This window comes from Triplophysa rosa, linkage group LG13 (genome assembly GCF_024868665.1).
Source record: "Triplophysa rosa linkage group LG13, Trosa_1v2, whole genome shotgun sequence".
Taxonomy (NCBI): domain Eukaryota; kingdom Metazoa; phylum Chordata; class Actinopteri; order Cypriniformes; family Nemacheilidae; genus Triplophysa; species Triplophysa rosa.
In genome coordinates this window covers 13003335-13015554 of record NC_079902.1, presented here as the reverse complement: position 1 = coordinate 13015554, position 12220 = coordinate 13003335, and the positions used below count along the sequence as shown (strand labels likewise).

Sequence of the window (12220 nt, the reverse complement as noted above, 5' to 3'; positions counted from 1 at the left end):
CAAGAGGTTGTTGGGGGGAACAATCAACTCAACAGAGGCATTGTCCTTCTCACATCGAGAAAGATAAACATCATTCCTGCCCTGGCGTGACATTCCTCACACTAACCTGAACCAGACCATATAAAAAACTAGTATTTAACACCTTCATCAATGTAAATATCAATAAACATGTACATTTAAACACTCTTCAACCAAGAAATTAACAGAATACGCCTAGAAAATATTATAAAAAAGATATTGCATCATCATTTTCCAATACAATTTCTAGTACAACATCACAGATCATTACAAACCAACATCAAATGCATACTGTAGTTATGAAGTACACGTCCTAAAACCAGGGCCGATCAATCTTGTGATGATCGGATGGGTAGCGTGCAGACGTGACTTGAGATTGTGACTGTTTGGTGTGGCTGGCGTCTCACTGGGATGAATGTTAGAGTAGAAAAGGTTGCGACCCCCTCCATCCCGCCTAGCCTAACCTTTGATTCCTGGGTAAGCAGGATTGTGTTTGAGTGTATGAGAACAATAGGAAGACACTGGTCTTAATGGTGGACCTCCCCAAAGCTGTGTCTTCTTAACAATGCGACACAGGGACACCCACAGCGATCTGAACAGAAGCCACAGACCCCTCAGTGTGTGTCCGAGATTGAGAAAGAGGGTGAGACGAAGGGAGTTCGTGAGCTAGGGTGCTGACTGGAACGATGTGATCTGTTCCATCTGATGCTTCAGAATTCATGGTGACATTTTTTACTTTTAAAATCTGCTTTAAGCAGGTTGATGAATGAGACTTCCTGAGCTTATAAATATACGAGTGTAGGTGAGTGTGTATTCAGCTCCAAGAATAAGAGGGTGTAAATTGGAATTTCTGGGGTGTGAAGATGCTGTCTGCAGTCATCGGAAGACCAGCTGTGGATGCAGATTGTGTTTATTTGTGGCGGGGGCTAGTGCTACCAGGTGTGCCAGACATTGTGATTGTTAGTGAAATGTAAGTTTGTTAGTTACACAAAAACTCAACTAATTCAGATTATGAAGTTAACAGCATGACTGATATATATTCATTTGCATGAAGAACTAAAGATAAGAGCAGTTATTTATCGCTCAATTCTAAATCGCATTGGATTATCTCTCAAATGCAACATACTGTAGCAAAACAGCATTTACATTTTTTATTAACAATATTTAAAGCAATGATGAGAACATTTCTTTTATCATTTATTCACACTCATGTCGACTTTCTTTCTTCTGCAGAACACAAAAGAAGAGATTTTAAAGAACGTTAACCAACCAAGTAACATTGGACCACATTGACTTCCATTGTATGGACACAAAACCACTTCACTACAAAATCTTCTTTTTTGTTCCACAGAAGATTCAAATACAGGTTTTGAACTACATGAGGTGAATAAATTATGACAGACTTTTTTATTATTGGGTGAAATCTCTTTAAGGTTAAAATTATATATATGTATGCATAATAAAAGCCATATGCATTATAATGATTTTTGCTGTAGTTTTTAAAAACTACCCAAAAGTATTTCAACAGATGAAATATTTTATTAAACAATCTGTCAAACATCTGATGGATTTTTTGTCCCGCTTGTCAAAAAGCCTGAGTGCGATTGGTTGGAGAGTGGAAGCTGCCCTGTTGGCATGGCAGCAGGCGAACAGACCGGACCATGTTGTTTACACAGTAGCCGGCTTTTTATTGCCTGTCTGTGCCTGCACGGCTACGCTGCTCTCCCTCCATCTCCTTTCACAAGGGCTCGGGTAAATATGCCTGTTCAAATAGCCATCACTCAGAGGCTGTGACAGCCCTGTACTCCTTCCCTTAGCTTCCCATATTTGCCTGAACCCCCCCCCCATTCAACCCCTCCTTTTAGGCCACGCTCCCTATCTGAATGAGAAAGCATTCAAACTCATGCTACATTTAAATGAATGCCAAAGAATTCAAGACGAACTTTGATTCCCACAAGACATGAAAACGCATTCAACATTTTTCTGTTAAATGCAAGTGACACTATTACAGCTTTACGATATATAACTTCAATATATAACGTCCCATTCACATTAAGCAGTGCATTTAACGTCATCCCCTGCACTTCTCTATTAATCTCCTCTATTATTCTCTCTTCATCTCGGCGTCCATCAGGCGAGGCGATCCACCTGTGTTTGCACAGTGACAGTGGTACGATTCTTTCAGGACAGTCAGATAAGCTACCAGCAAATAACACAAAAAAAAAAGAGATGAGGGACACCCAGCATCTATTTATCCCTTTCTTCCTCTTTCATCCCTTTGTAATTTGATTCCTCTATTCATCGCTCGGCCTTGTGCCTCTCTGGTCTCTCGGCGGCTGTTGTTTAGCATGTGCACCTTGCCCATTTTCTGAAAGCACAGAATTACTGCAGCGTCTGTCTGCTGCATTCATTCAATGTTGTTTTACGTTGTTCTCCTTTTGTGTTGTAGTTTGTGGTTTAATCGTAGAAGTGATCAAACTCATCGTCAGACTCCGCTGGCTTATTTGTGGCAGCTGGAAAAGACTTCTTTGGTAAATCTTCTGAATCCGAGAGTAAATCTGTATAGAAACAGATATTGTAACATTAAAATGTAGGGCTGCATGATGATGGGTAAAATTATTACCACGATTATTTTGCTTATGAGATAACGTTTTTACGAAACGAGTTCTGCAGAGCAGTTTGTCTGTTTAGGGATACTGTAGAAACAACATGGCGACATGGCAACAACATTCCATGCAAGGGGACCCGCTGTGTATGTAGATAGAAACAGCTCATTCTAAGGTAAGAAAACATAACGCTTCATTATGTAAGGTACATAACGAATAACTGCAAGTTAAAAGAAAATACAACACCAGACTAAAAATCCAGGTTACTTTTAGTATTGTGTTAGGTCGAGACTTAGTGTCCAATGTACAATCCTGAATCCCCAGTTTAGGATTTCATTGAGAAAAAATGCAAGAAGTCAGATTGTCAATACCGACTAAGCTCTGTTGGTCTTTAATAACTAGTCCAATTTACTTGAATTCAACATGTTTGTATTTTGTAGACGTTTGCTGCAAATGTATCAGATTAAATGAGTAAAATGAAAACTTACCTTTTGATTGATCCGTCTCCACAGCATCCTCCCTACAGGAATAAATACAGTTTTGGTGATAATATTTATATAATTGACTGTTGCTACAGATATTGCACGACCAGGGGCCCGTTTCAATAAGGAGGTTCAACCAACACCTGAGTTAAAATGTGAACTCTGAGTTTCTGGTTTCAGAACAGCTGATTTGAGTTAGTTCTTCTATCAACTCTGGGTAGACTTACCTTGAGTTAAGCGCATGCATCACAACTACAACAAGCCATGATCAATGGAGCTCCGATATTACGATTCACCATGGCAACGGCACCAAAAAAAGCAACATGGCGGCAGAAAGCGCTTGAGAGCGAGGCACACTTTCCACTATGCATACATAGGATTTACTAATGTGCTTTAATGTGTAAATGACTTAAGTTTAAATTGATAAAAAGATAAATGTACTAATAAACAAACAAATTAATCAGTAAATGAATGAATAAATGAATGAAACAACAGAAATAAATCTAAAAAAAAAAAATCTTCAGAGTGATCATCAAAAATCTGCTCTGATGTAATACACGGCCACGATGGCTGATGTTATTGATGTAAGGATGGATGAGATATATTTTGATATATCTACTTCACTGTAAAGAAAAATGCACAGGGAAATGACAAAATTCCACTCGGGTCCTAAATTCCTCTCCTGAAATCAAAAAGCATCCATATGAATTAATGCAGCCTCTTCACATACAGGATCCTCTATAAAAGCACATATGACATTTTAGTCACTGAGAGGGTCTCTGTGTGATCAAAATGCGTGCCATGAATGACTGTATTAATGAAAGAATGAATGAGTTACACCACTTGCACTTTAAAAGGGGGAGGAGATGGAAATAAACTCTGGGTTTACCAAAGAAAACCTGCTCCCGACCAGGTTAGGTTCACAGAGTAAGTTCCTACTGTTACTGACTCTGAGTATAAGTTACCTCTCTTTTAGAAACGGGCTTGAGTTTCCCCGCTTTCTCAGGTTTGACATACCTCACATTCTGAAACGGAAAACCCAGAGTTTCCCTCATTTCAGGGTTAATATACTCAGAGTTTTCACTAAACCTCCTTTCTGAAACGGGCCTCTGGAATATAGAAAGAAACTCACTGTTGTGTTTGGGAGTTGACATGTGGGTTAAGAAGATCTTCAATATCTTCATTATCATCATCATTTGATTTCGTTTGTTCATATAAACAATCTTTTGTCCAGGGGTATGCTTGCTCAACCACAATCTCATCATCATCATCAGTTTCGTCATCTCCATACAACTCTTTAAGACTGAGACAAAGACGTATTATTATTCCACTGAACAGAAAGTTCATAACAGAAAACAGAAAGTTGAAAATTAATAAGATGATAAAATGCTATGTGCATATATACCTGTTATTCGTAACCTTTCTCTCAGAAATATCAACATTGTCGTCACTCTCCGCTTCACTTTCATTCGCATCTTTTCTTGCAATTTTGAACGTCCCTCCTCCAGTTCCTCTGACCTCTTTGACAAGTTCATCTTGTGAACTGTTCTTATTAATTTCTCTCTCTGGTTTGTCTGCTTCCTCTTCACCATCTGAATCTGGTATATTGTCTGTAACATCTTCTTCACCTTCGCTCTCTTCTCCATCACTGTGGTCAGTTTCATCTCTGTTCCCATCACTCCCCTCCTTATCATCCAATTCTGCTTCTTCCTCTTCATCATCTCTGCCTCCTTCTTTCTCTTCATCACCTTCATCAATACCTTTTCTCTCACTTATTTTCTTCTCTTCAAAGAGGTCATGACTGTTTTCTCCTTCATCTGTATCTTCTTCTCCGCTGTTCCTCTCGTTGAGCTCTGTTCCATCAGATTTGTCCGAGCCAGCAATACGTGGAGTTATTTCTTGGCTCCTACTTTCTTCCTGTTCATCGTCTTCTTTGTTTTGTTTCACTACATTAGTATCAGTGTGTGTAATCGTGGCTTTCTTGCTGTTATCCTGCTCCTCTGCTGTTGACGGTTTTTGAAGTTTTTTACTTTTCTTTGGATAAGCATCTTGTGACACAGTGGATGAACTAAAACAGATGGGAGGATGCAATTTATGAGTTTCTCATAGATCAATATAAATAAAACCTTCTGTCTCCAATTTCCATGGGCTGATAAAAAGCAAGTGAAATAGTTTGGTCCTCCTGCCTTACCTCTGGGATTTCCTCCCATTCACTGTGGACTGTGATTCTGTCCTGTCTCTTCTTTTCTTTCTCCTCTCCTTCAACCTAAAAACTGGTACTTCGACAACTTCGGAGGAAACAGCACTTCCATCACTACTGTCTTCATCGTCTATTAACAGACGCACTGTATCAAACAAAAAGTAAACAGACTTTTAAACAAGACAACAACACGAAAGCTTGATTATCTAAACTTCATGTTTTCCTATAAAGATGCCTAACCTGTTTCATTAAAAGTGTCAATATGAGGTCACTACATTTAGCAAAACAACGAACCTGGTCTACAGTCCAGCTCGGAAGACTGATCACGATCTCTTCCCTTCCTCTTGTGTTTTAATCTCTGGTTACTCTCCTCTGATGGTTTTAACATTTCTTTTGTTGTGTTTTCCTGACCTGTTTCACTGCAATGGGTTCTTTCCACACCTGGGTAGGGCACATCCATCATTCCCCATGCCATGGGGTTTAATACAGGAAGTTGTGGCCAGGAAGCACCAGTAGGAGTGAACTGACCTGTATGTCTTATATCAGCCAATGGGTTTTGATACATATGGTTTATGGATGATGACTTTTGCTGGACTGGAGAGTGCGGTAAAGGTAAAGAATAGCAGGGGGGCAAATGAGGACTCAGGGCTTGAATGTTATGAATGTTTTTGTAATCTTTGAGGATGTTGTTTTGAGGGAGTCCTGAAATTACCGGCTGTGGGCCAGTTAACCATGTGGATGGAAGGTATGCATGGTCATTTTGGCTGCATCTTGCAGCATTTTGCCTGGTGTCTAAAAACAGGGAACAGATCAGTGAGATTAAGAATACAGAATATGAATTGACTTTGCGTTAAGACAACATGGATTTGTAAGCACTTCGCATACTGACCTTTATCTGACTGATGAGTCATTGGCAAAGTGTGACAAGTTGGAAGCTGAGATAGATGTGGAAAATTAGAGGAGAGAGGGTGAACTGTACTTTCAGACCTGTGTTGAGCCTTTATACCTTGGTCTTCCTCCATCTGCTGAGCATGGTTCCTAAGGTGTTTCTGTACTTGCTGGATAGAAAACAAACATGTATCCAAATTAACTGTAAAAAATATAATTTGTAATTTAATAATAATAACCGAATTAAGATACATTAAGTGGATAGTTAATGACATTAATTAGTTCCCCATCATGTCATTTAAAACGTGTATAAGACTCTTTCTTCTTTGAAACACAAAGTAATATATTTTGAGATCAAATTTCCCAGAGGTTTTGTGTCCATGCAATGGAAGTCAATGGGTCCAGTGATGTTTGGTTGCCAACATTCTTCAAAAATGTATATTTTTCTGCAGACGAAAGAAAGTCATGCAGGTTTGCAATGACATAAATGAAGGAAAAATCTTAATTTCTTGGTGATCTATCATTCTATGCAAAGATGTGCAACCCAAAACTATCTACGGGTAGTTGATAGACTAAACTGTAAATTTGTTTTATGGTGTGACGGCAAAAATTTAGAAAAAAAACTAACAATGAAGATAAATCTCTCTTATTCTATTTTATACGATAAATATTAATCATATAAAACAAGGTAATATTAACAGTTCGTTTTCTAAATTTTGCTATGCCACACCATTGGAGACATGTACAATCTATTTGTCAATTACCCATATACAGCTTGTTTAGAAAAAAGCACCTTGGACTGGTCAGAAACTCGCATGTCTTTTAACTTTTGTTGCCATCGTGGGTAGTTCTCCTCCAGATACCTTTCATACTGAACCTTTTGAAGAGCAAAGGTAAATTTACAACAAGAATAGCGTTCCAGTAGGTCAAGTGGGAGAGCTTGATCTACACAGTAATAAAAATGCAAAAATCCATAGAAGTGGGAAAGCAGTGCTGTGTTACTGCTGACCCGTATAGTGTTCATGGCTTCTGTGCGGACCACCATATCATCAAGTGTGTCTTGTGCTCTTTGAAAATCCTGCAGCAGCTTTTGGTTATGAAGCTGAGCCCTGCGCTCCTGCTCACTGACCTCCAACCAGCGACACTGCAGCCAAGCAGCCCTACTGCTACAGTGCAACAAATATCATCAGAACTCATTCACTGACTTTCAACTTTCAATCAACTGAAAGAAAGAAAGAAAGAAAGAAAGAAAGAAAGAAAGAAAGAAAGAAAGAAAGAAAGAAAGAAAGAAAGAAAGAAAGAAAGAAAGAAAGAAAGAAAGAAAGAAAGAAAGAAAGAAAGAAAGAAAGAAAGAAATCAGTCTTACAGACGGTGATTTCGCTGCTGTGACAGAAGATCAATCTGAAGTTTCATCATCCTCCACTGACTGCATTACCATTCACGAAAGAAAGCAGAACGATGTAAAATGCATAGAGTAGACAAACATCACCACTTCTGGTCAGGTTAGCAATAAATGCTGCCCTCTTCTGTTTTATCACGGTAACAGCACAACCACAAATAAATAGCATTTATCGACCACTTACAATTGAATTTACAATATCTTGGCAACAACTAGCAGGCTGGACATAAAGATGCACTTTGGAGCAGGCCTACAGCTTTTGAGGGAATTCAATTTATTATGAGACAGAAAAATAAACTGGGAACAGGACAAATCAGAAATAAAAGAAAGTACAAAATAACGTACCACACGAGCACGCACTTGTGTTGTAGATTTTCGTATCCCCTTCGTTTTAATAATTGTCTCCGCGCTCCTCCTCGCTCTTTATTAAAGATGTCATGTTGAACTCGCACTGAAAGACAAACTGCCCTCACAACAACCACCAATGCGGATTATGAGATTAAGGATTATTTGTGAAAGGAGTTAGAGAAAGGGGTGGTCAAAGGAAAGTCGTGCTAGTCTATTATAAAGGCCACAATTCAATAAACCGAAAATTTATTTTACAACTCTTGATTTATGGGTTATAATTGGAAATAATGTGGGTATTGGTTTATGTGGAAACTGTATGGTGTCTAATGTGTGTTATCTTGCAGATGGGAACCAGTAGAACAATATTAAATCCTACTAAAATAGGCCGAAAACACACCACATCCAGGGATTTTGTAATGGTTTTAATGGTAAACAGCTGAAGGAAACCATTCAAATTTGTATTTTCTTTTTCAACATGAACAATAAACTGAAAACTCTAAGTCATCTCGCCCTTTAGTTACTTGAATATATCGATTGTTTCTAGTAATATGAATGTAAATATAAAACAAGTAAAAGCACCCTATTCCGCATGGAACTTTAAACTCGTCGCTTGTGACAGAGGGACAGTTTCAGGTGCAACACACGTCATGTGCCAAATGTTGTTACAGCAACACCAGCAGCTCTTTTTTAAAGGCAGCTAGACAACCACAAAGACAATACTTTTCGCAAAGACAGAAAATACATTGAATGCAATGATAGGTCGTTAAGAAATGAAAATGAAATCGCGTGATTGTGTGTATAGAAGTCGCTAGCTGTTGTCACTGTACTGGAGCGTCGGTATCGTATGAATCACAGGTATCGATGTCGTATCGATTACGATAGAGCGGGGCGTCTGTTTGTTTCCGTCTTCATAAATGTCGTTTAACCGCCAGACTTCCGAAGGATCACCAATGTGTCTCTCAGTTGCCGGATTTGAGCAAACGTGAATTTAGTGGCTTTGAAGGCAACGTTAGTGTATAGATTAAAGTTGTGTCTCACGTACCAGGTGAGTTGAAGGTAAAACATGGTTGGATTTATGAGTAGAGTTTGGGATAAGATGGAGGCAGCCAGTAGCCGTCTGCCCATCGTCCTGAACGCCGTGTTGGTGTTCTCGATCACCGCGGAGGTCAGCTATCTGGTTTTGGTTGAGGCTCCCCTTGAACAAGCGCAGAAGAAGACCGAGTGGTCCAAGATATGGAAGGCCATGCATCTCTTGGCTCAGTACTTCATGTTGGGGAATATAACCTGGAACGCTTCACTGTTCATGAAAACTAACCCAAGTATTCGTGGAGTGTTTCTCGGCGGGGATGTTTTGGGTCAAGGATGGAGGTAAACTAATTTGTCTGTTTTGCTTAAAGATCAACTATTTATATGATTTTGAATCACCTTTCTATGAGCCACAAACTGAACTGGTGTGCCATTTCTAATGTAGTGAAATGTTATGTCTTTAAACAATTGTCATTTATAACCTTCATCTTTTTTCACAGGTACTGTTACACCTGCGAGACGCACACCCCCCCACGGTGCTCACACTGCTACGACTGCAACGTGTGTGTTCTGCGCCGTGATCACCACTGCGTGTTTTTCGGCCGGTGTGTCGGGTTCCGCAATTACCGGTATTTCCTGAACTGTTTGCTCTTCATGTGGGCGGGGCTGCTCTATGCGGTAGTCATGAATGCTGAAGTCTTCATTGTAATCCTCAAGGAGGGAGTCACATTTCACAGTGTCATGCTTTTGTTGGTGCCCTGGCTGATGTTTGTCTCTGGTGAGTATGGGTCTGTTCTAAACACTGCTAATGTAATAAGAAATTGAATTGTCATTGATCGAAGGAGTCGTAAAACTATAGCAGCAAATGACTCGATTAATTCAAAGGATCCAGGTCTGCTCTGCCGGTAGACATTCTAAAGACACTATACTGCTCCATAGATGGATTAAGAATTAGTCTATTTTGTCATAATGCTTTTTTAAGCGAGCATTTCATTATAATATGGTACGTGTTTTACCTTTTTCAAGAAAAATGTTGACTTTCTTTACTCTTTGGAGCAGGGGTGTAGCCAGAACTTTTTTCACGGGTGATTTTGTTGGGGTGGCTAAAACAATTTACTACTGACTGTGACCTACCAAAAAGCAAATTCTACAGTCAGCAATTTTGTAAATTCTACAGAATTGATACATCACAAATTAACACGAAAGAAGGAATTCATACTCACCTTTTTCTTTAGTTCTGTATAGTTAAAAGAACTATTAAGAAATGCTTATAATATTAATTTGAACCGCTACGTATGTGTAATGTTTATGTACAGAGCATAGTATCATATTTTTTACTCCATTACATTTCATAAATGCATGTCATGTTTTACCTTTAATACTTAAGTACATTAAAAATTAAGTGCGCTTTTACTTATTTCTATAAATATTTTGTATAATTACTATATTTTTTAATGTATAAGTACATCATACATGAAGTATGATGTCACTTAATGGAAAACATGGAAAGCGTTTTTGCACACCATATTCTTATAGGCTACACAGACAAAACAGAAGTGTTGAACAAAACTATCTATCTACAAATCTATTTGATTAGTTATAGAATCCATTCGTTTAACAAGCACGTTTTTGAATGGTTGTCATGCTTAACACTTTAAAGCGGAGGTAACACACGCAGTTTCTGCCAATCTCATATTAATCTTGAGTACCTATAGAGTAGTACTGCATACTTCTTATCTTCAAAGAGTTTTAGTTTGATCAAATTGATAAAAAACAGATACAGTGGGGGGGACTACAGCACGAGCACACAATACATGATTGCATTATCCCTGCATAACTGTTGATTCACAATAAGTTTGTGCTGTTTACATAATGCACGTACGCGCTGATTGCTAACAAAACACAGAAATTTGACAAACAACAAACAAACATAGCTGAACTTCTGCAAAGCATATTGATGGGCGTGCTCTTTCTCCCGCTCTAGCTGGTTGATGCGTGCGCGTGCTAATTCACTCGTTCTCGCCGGTTGATGTGTGGGCGTGCTTTTCCTGGAACATTGCCCAATACGGGATTAAGAAAAGTTGTTACGTAACGGAATTTCATGTTTGGAAAAAACTTTCCGAAATGTGTACGAACCTTTGGGGAGTGTATCGAGCACAGAAATACTACGTAATACGCCCAACTCTTTTTTTGACAAATTGACCATGTTAAGCATGAGAAGCCAGCACGTTTAACATTGTAAAGAAGTCAGAATGCATGAAACACTGTTGACTCCACCCCCCCCAACAAGAGGTCTAAATACAATGCTTAAAAAAAAAAAAAATTTAAACAAAAGGCAGGTGGGCCTCAGGGAATAAAAATATGACAATGACTCCTGAATGAGAATACCTCTAAATCTATGTTTTTCTCCTGTCAAAGGGCAAGTGACGACACGGGCCTTTGCTTTTGCATTCATCGCCGACACTTGCGTACTGGGTTTCCTACTGGTTGCTGCCTTCCTCTTCTTTCATGTGGCTCTGATGCTTAGGGGCCAGACCACTCGTGAGTGGTATTCCACACGCCGGCCCTACAACCTAGGAGTGCTGGCCAACATCAGAGAATGCATGGGCAAGTACTGGTACATTTGTTGGCTCTGTCCATTGATTCCTTCCCCGTTGCCTGGGGATGGCATAAACTTCAAGGTTACTGGTTCATTAGAGCCCAAGAAGTAAAGGCATACAATGATTTTTCATTGCCGATAGAATTTATTGGCCCAGCTGTGGCATGTTGTTGAGCCTGAAGCTGTGGTTGCATGCTTGTGCTTCCACCCAACTACTACCAGCTCCCTACTAAACCGAAACCAGCAAGAAATGGACTTTGTACATTTGCTTCACAGTTTTTCTCTACTACTGTCTTAATTTTAATTCATGTTAAATTGGGGGATGTTGAGTAAATGTGCTGCCTTTTTGTTCACTTGTGCAATCTTTGCACTACTGCAAAAATATTTTCTTTTGAAAAGATCACTTTTTAAAATTGTTTTACACTTATTTCAAACAACGATTGATGTGCCAAATAATGTTAAAACAAATGTGAATGTTCTATATGCCAGCTGTCTATGAATAAAAAATTTTCTGAGTTCAATAAAAAATATTTTATTTCTATGACACTGAATATGGTTTATATCTTATCTAAAGTTTCAAATCAATCTTACTTTTCATTATATTCTAGACAAAATTCATGTCTACGTATGAAGAACTTCAATGCATGCTGAAAT

The 12220-nt window shown here is 38.8% G+C and overlaps 2 protein-coding genes across 4 annotated transcripts; one reads left to right on the top strand and one right to left on the bottom strand.

Annotated features, from left to right (window-relative positions):
* Positions 1 to 1226: 1226 nt before the first annotated feature.
* On the bottom strand, positions 1227 to 8446 carry LOC130563961 (protein starmaker). Of its 3 annotated transcripts, none has more exons than XM_057349798.1 (10): positions 7561 to 8446; positions 7204 to 7360; positions 6988 to 7071; positions 6196 to 6364; positions 5601 to 6098; positions 5298 to 5451; positions 4512 to 5174; positions 4239 to 4409; positions 3113 to 3144; positions 1227 to 2576 (listed from the first exon to the last, which is right to left on the bottom strand). In XM_057349798.1, the coding sequence occupies exons 1-10, from the start codon at positions 7608 to 7610 to the stop codon at positions 2476 to 2478; spliced, it is 2079 nt and encodes a 692-aa protein (XP_057205781.1). In that variant the 5' UTR covers positions 7611 to 8446; the 3' UTR covers positions 1227 to 2475. The 3 variants fall into 3 exon arrangements, with proteins under 3 accessions (XP_057205781.1, XP_057205778.1, XP_057205779.1); XM_057349795.1 differs by having other exon boundaries at positions 6988 to 7360; positions 7561 to 7620; positions 7939 to 8446; XM_057349796.1 differs by having other exon boundaries at positions 6988 to 7360; positions 7561 to 7620; positions 7954 to 8446.
* A 117-nt stretch (positions 8447 to 8563) lies between these two features.
* Positions 8564 to 12107, top strand: zdhhc24 (zinc finger DHHC-type containing 24). The gene is made up of 3 exons (XM_057349507.1): positions 8564 to 9309; positions 9468 to 9745; positions 11386 to 12107. The coding sequence occupies exons 1-3, from the start codon at positions 9005 to 9007 to the stop codon at positions 11676 to 11678; spliced, it is 876 nt and encodes a 291-aa protein (XP_057205490.1). The 5' UTR covers positions 8564 to 9004; the 3' UTR covers positions 11679 to 12107.
* Positions 12108 to 12220: the final 113 nt, after the last annotated feature.

Coding starts and splice junctions, on each gene's coding strand:
- LOC130563961 (XM_057349795.1), bottom strand. CDS start 7,610: ATGATGAAACTTCAGATTGATCTTCTGTCACAGCAGCGAAATCACCGT. Junction 6,365..6,987: donor GAGTTTCTGACCAGTCCAAG/GTGCTTTTTTCT, acceptor TTTTCTATCCAG/CAAGTACAGAAACACCTTAG. Junction 2,577..3,112: donor GGAGACGGATCAATCAAAAG/GTAAGTTTTCAT, acceptor GTTTCTATACAG/ATTTACTCTCGGATTCAGAA.
- zdhhc24 (XM_057349507.1), top strand. CDS start 9,005: ATGGTTGGATTTATGAGTAGAGTTTGGGATAAGATGGAGGCAGCCAGT. Junction 9,310..9,467: donor GTTTTGGGTCAAGGATGGAG/GTAAACTAATTT, acceptor CTTTTTTCACAG/GTACTGTTACACCTGCGAGA. Junction 9,746..11,385: donor CTGGCTGATGTTTGTCTCTG/GTGAGTATGGGT, acceptor CTCCTGTCAAAG/GGCAAGTGACGACACGGGCC.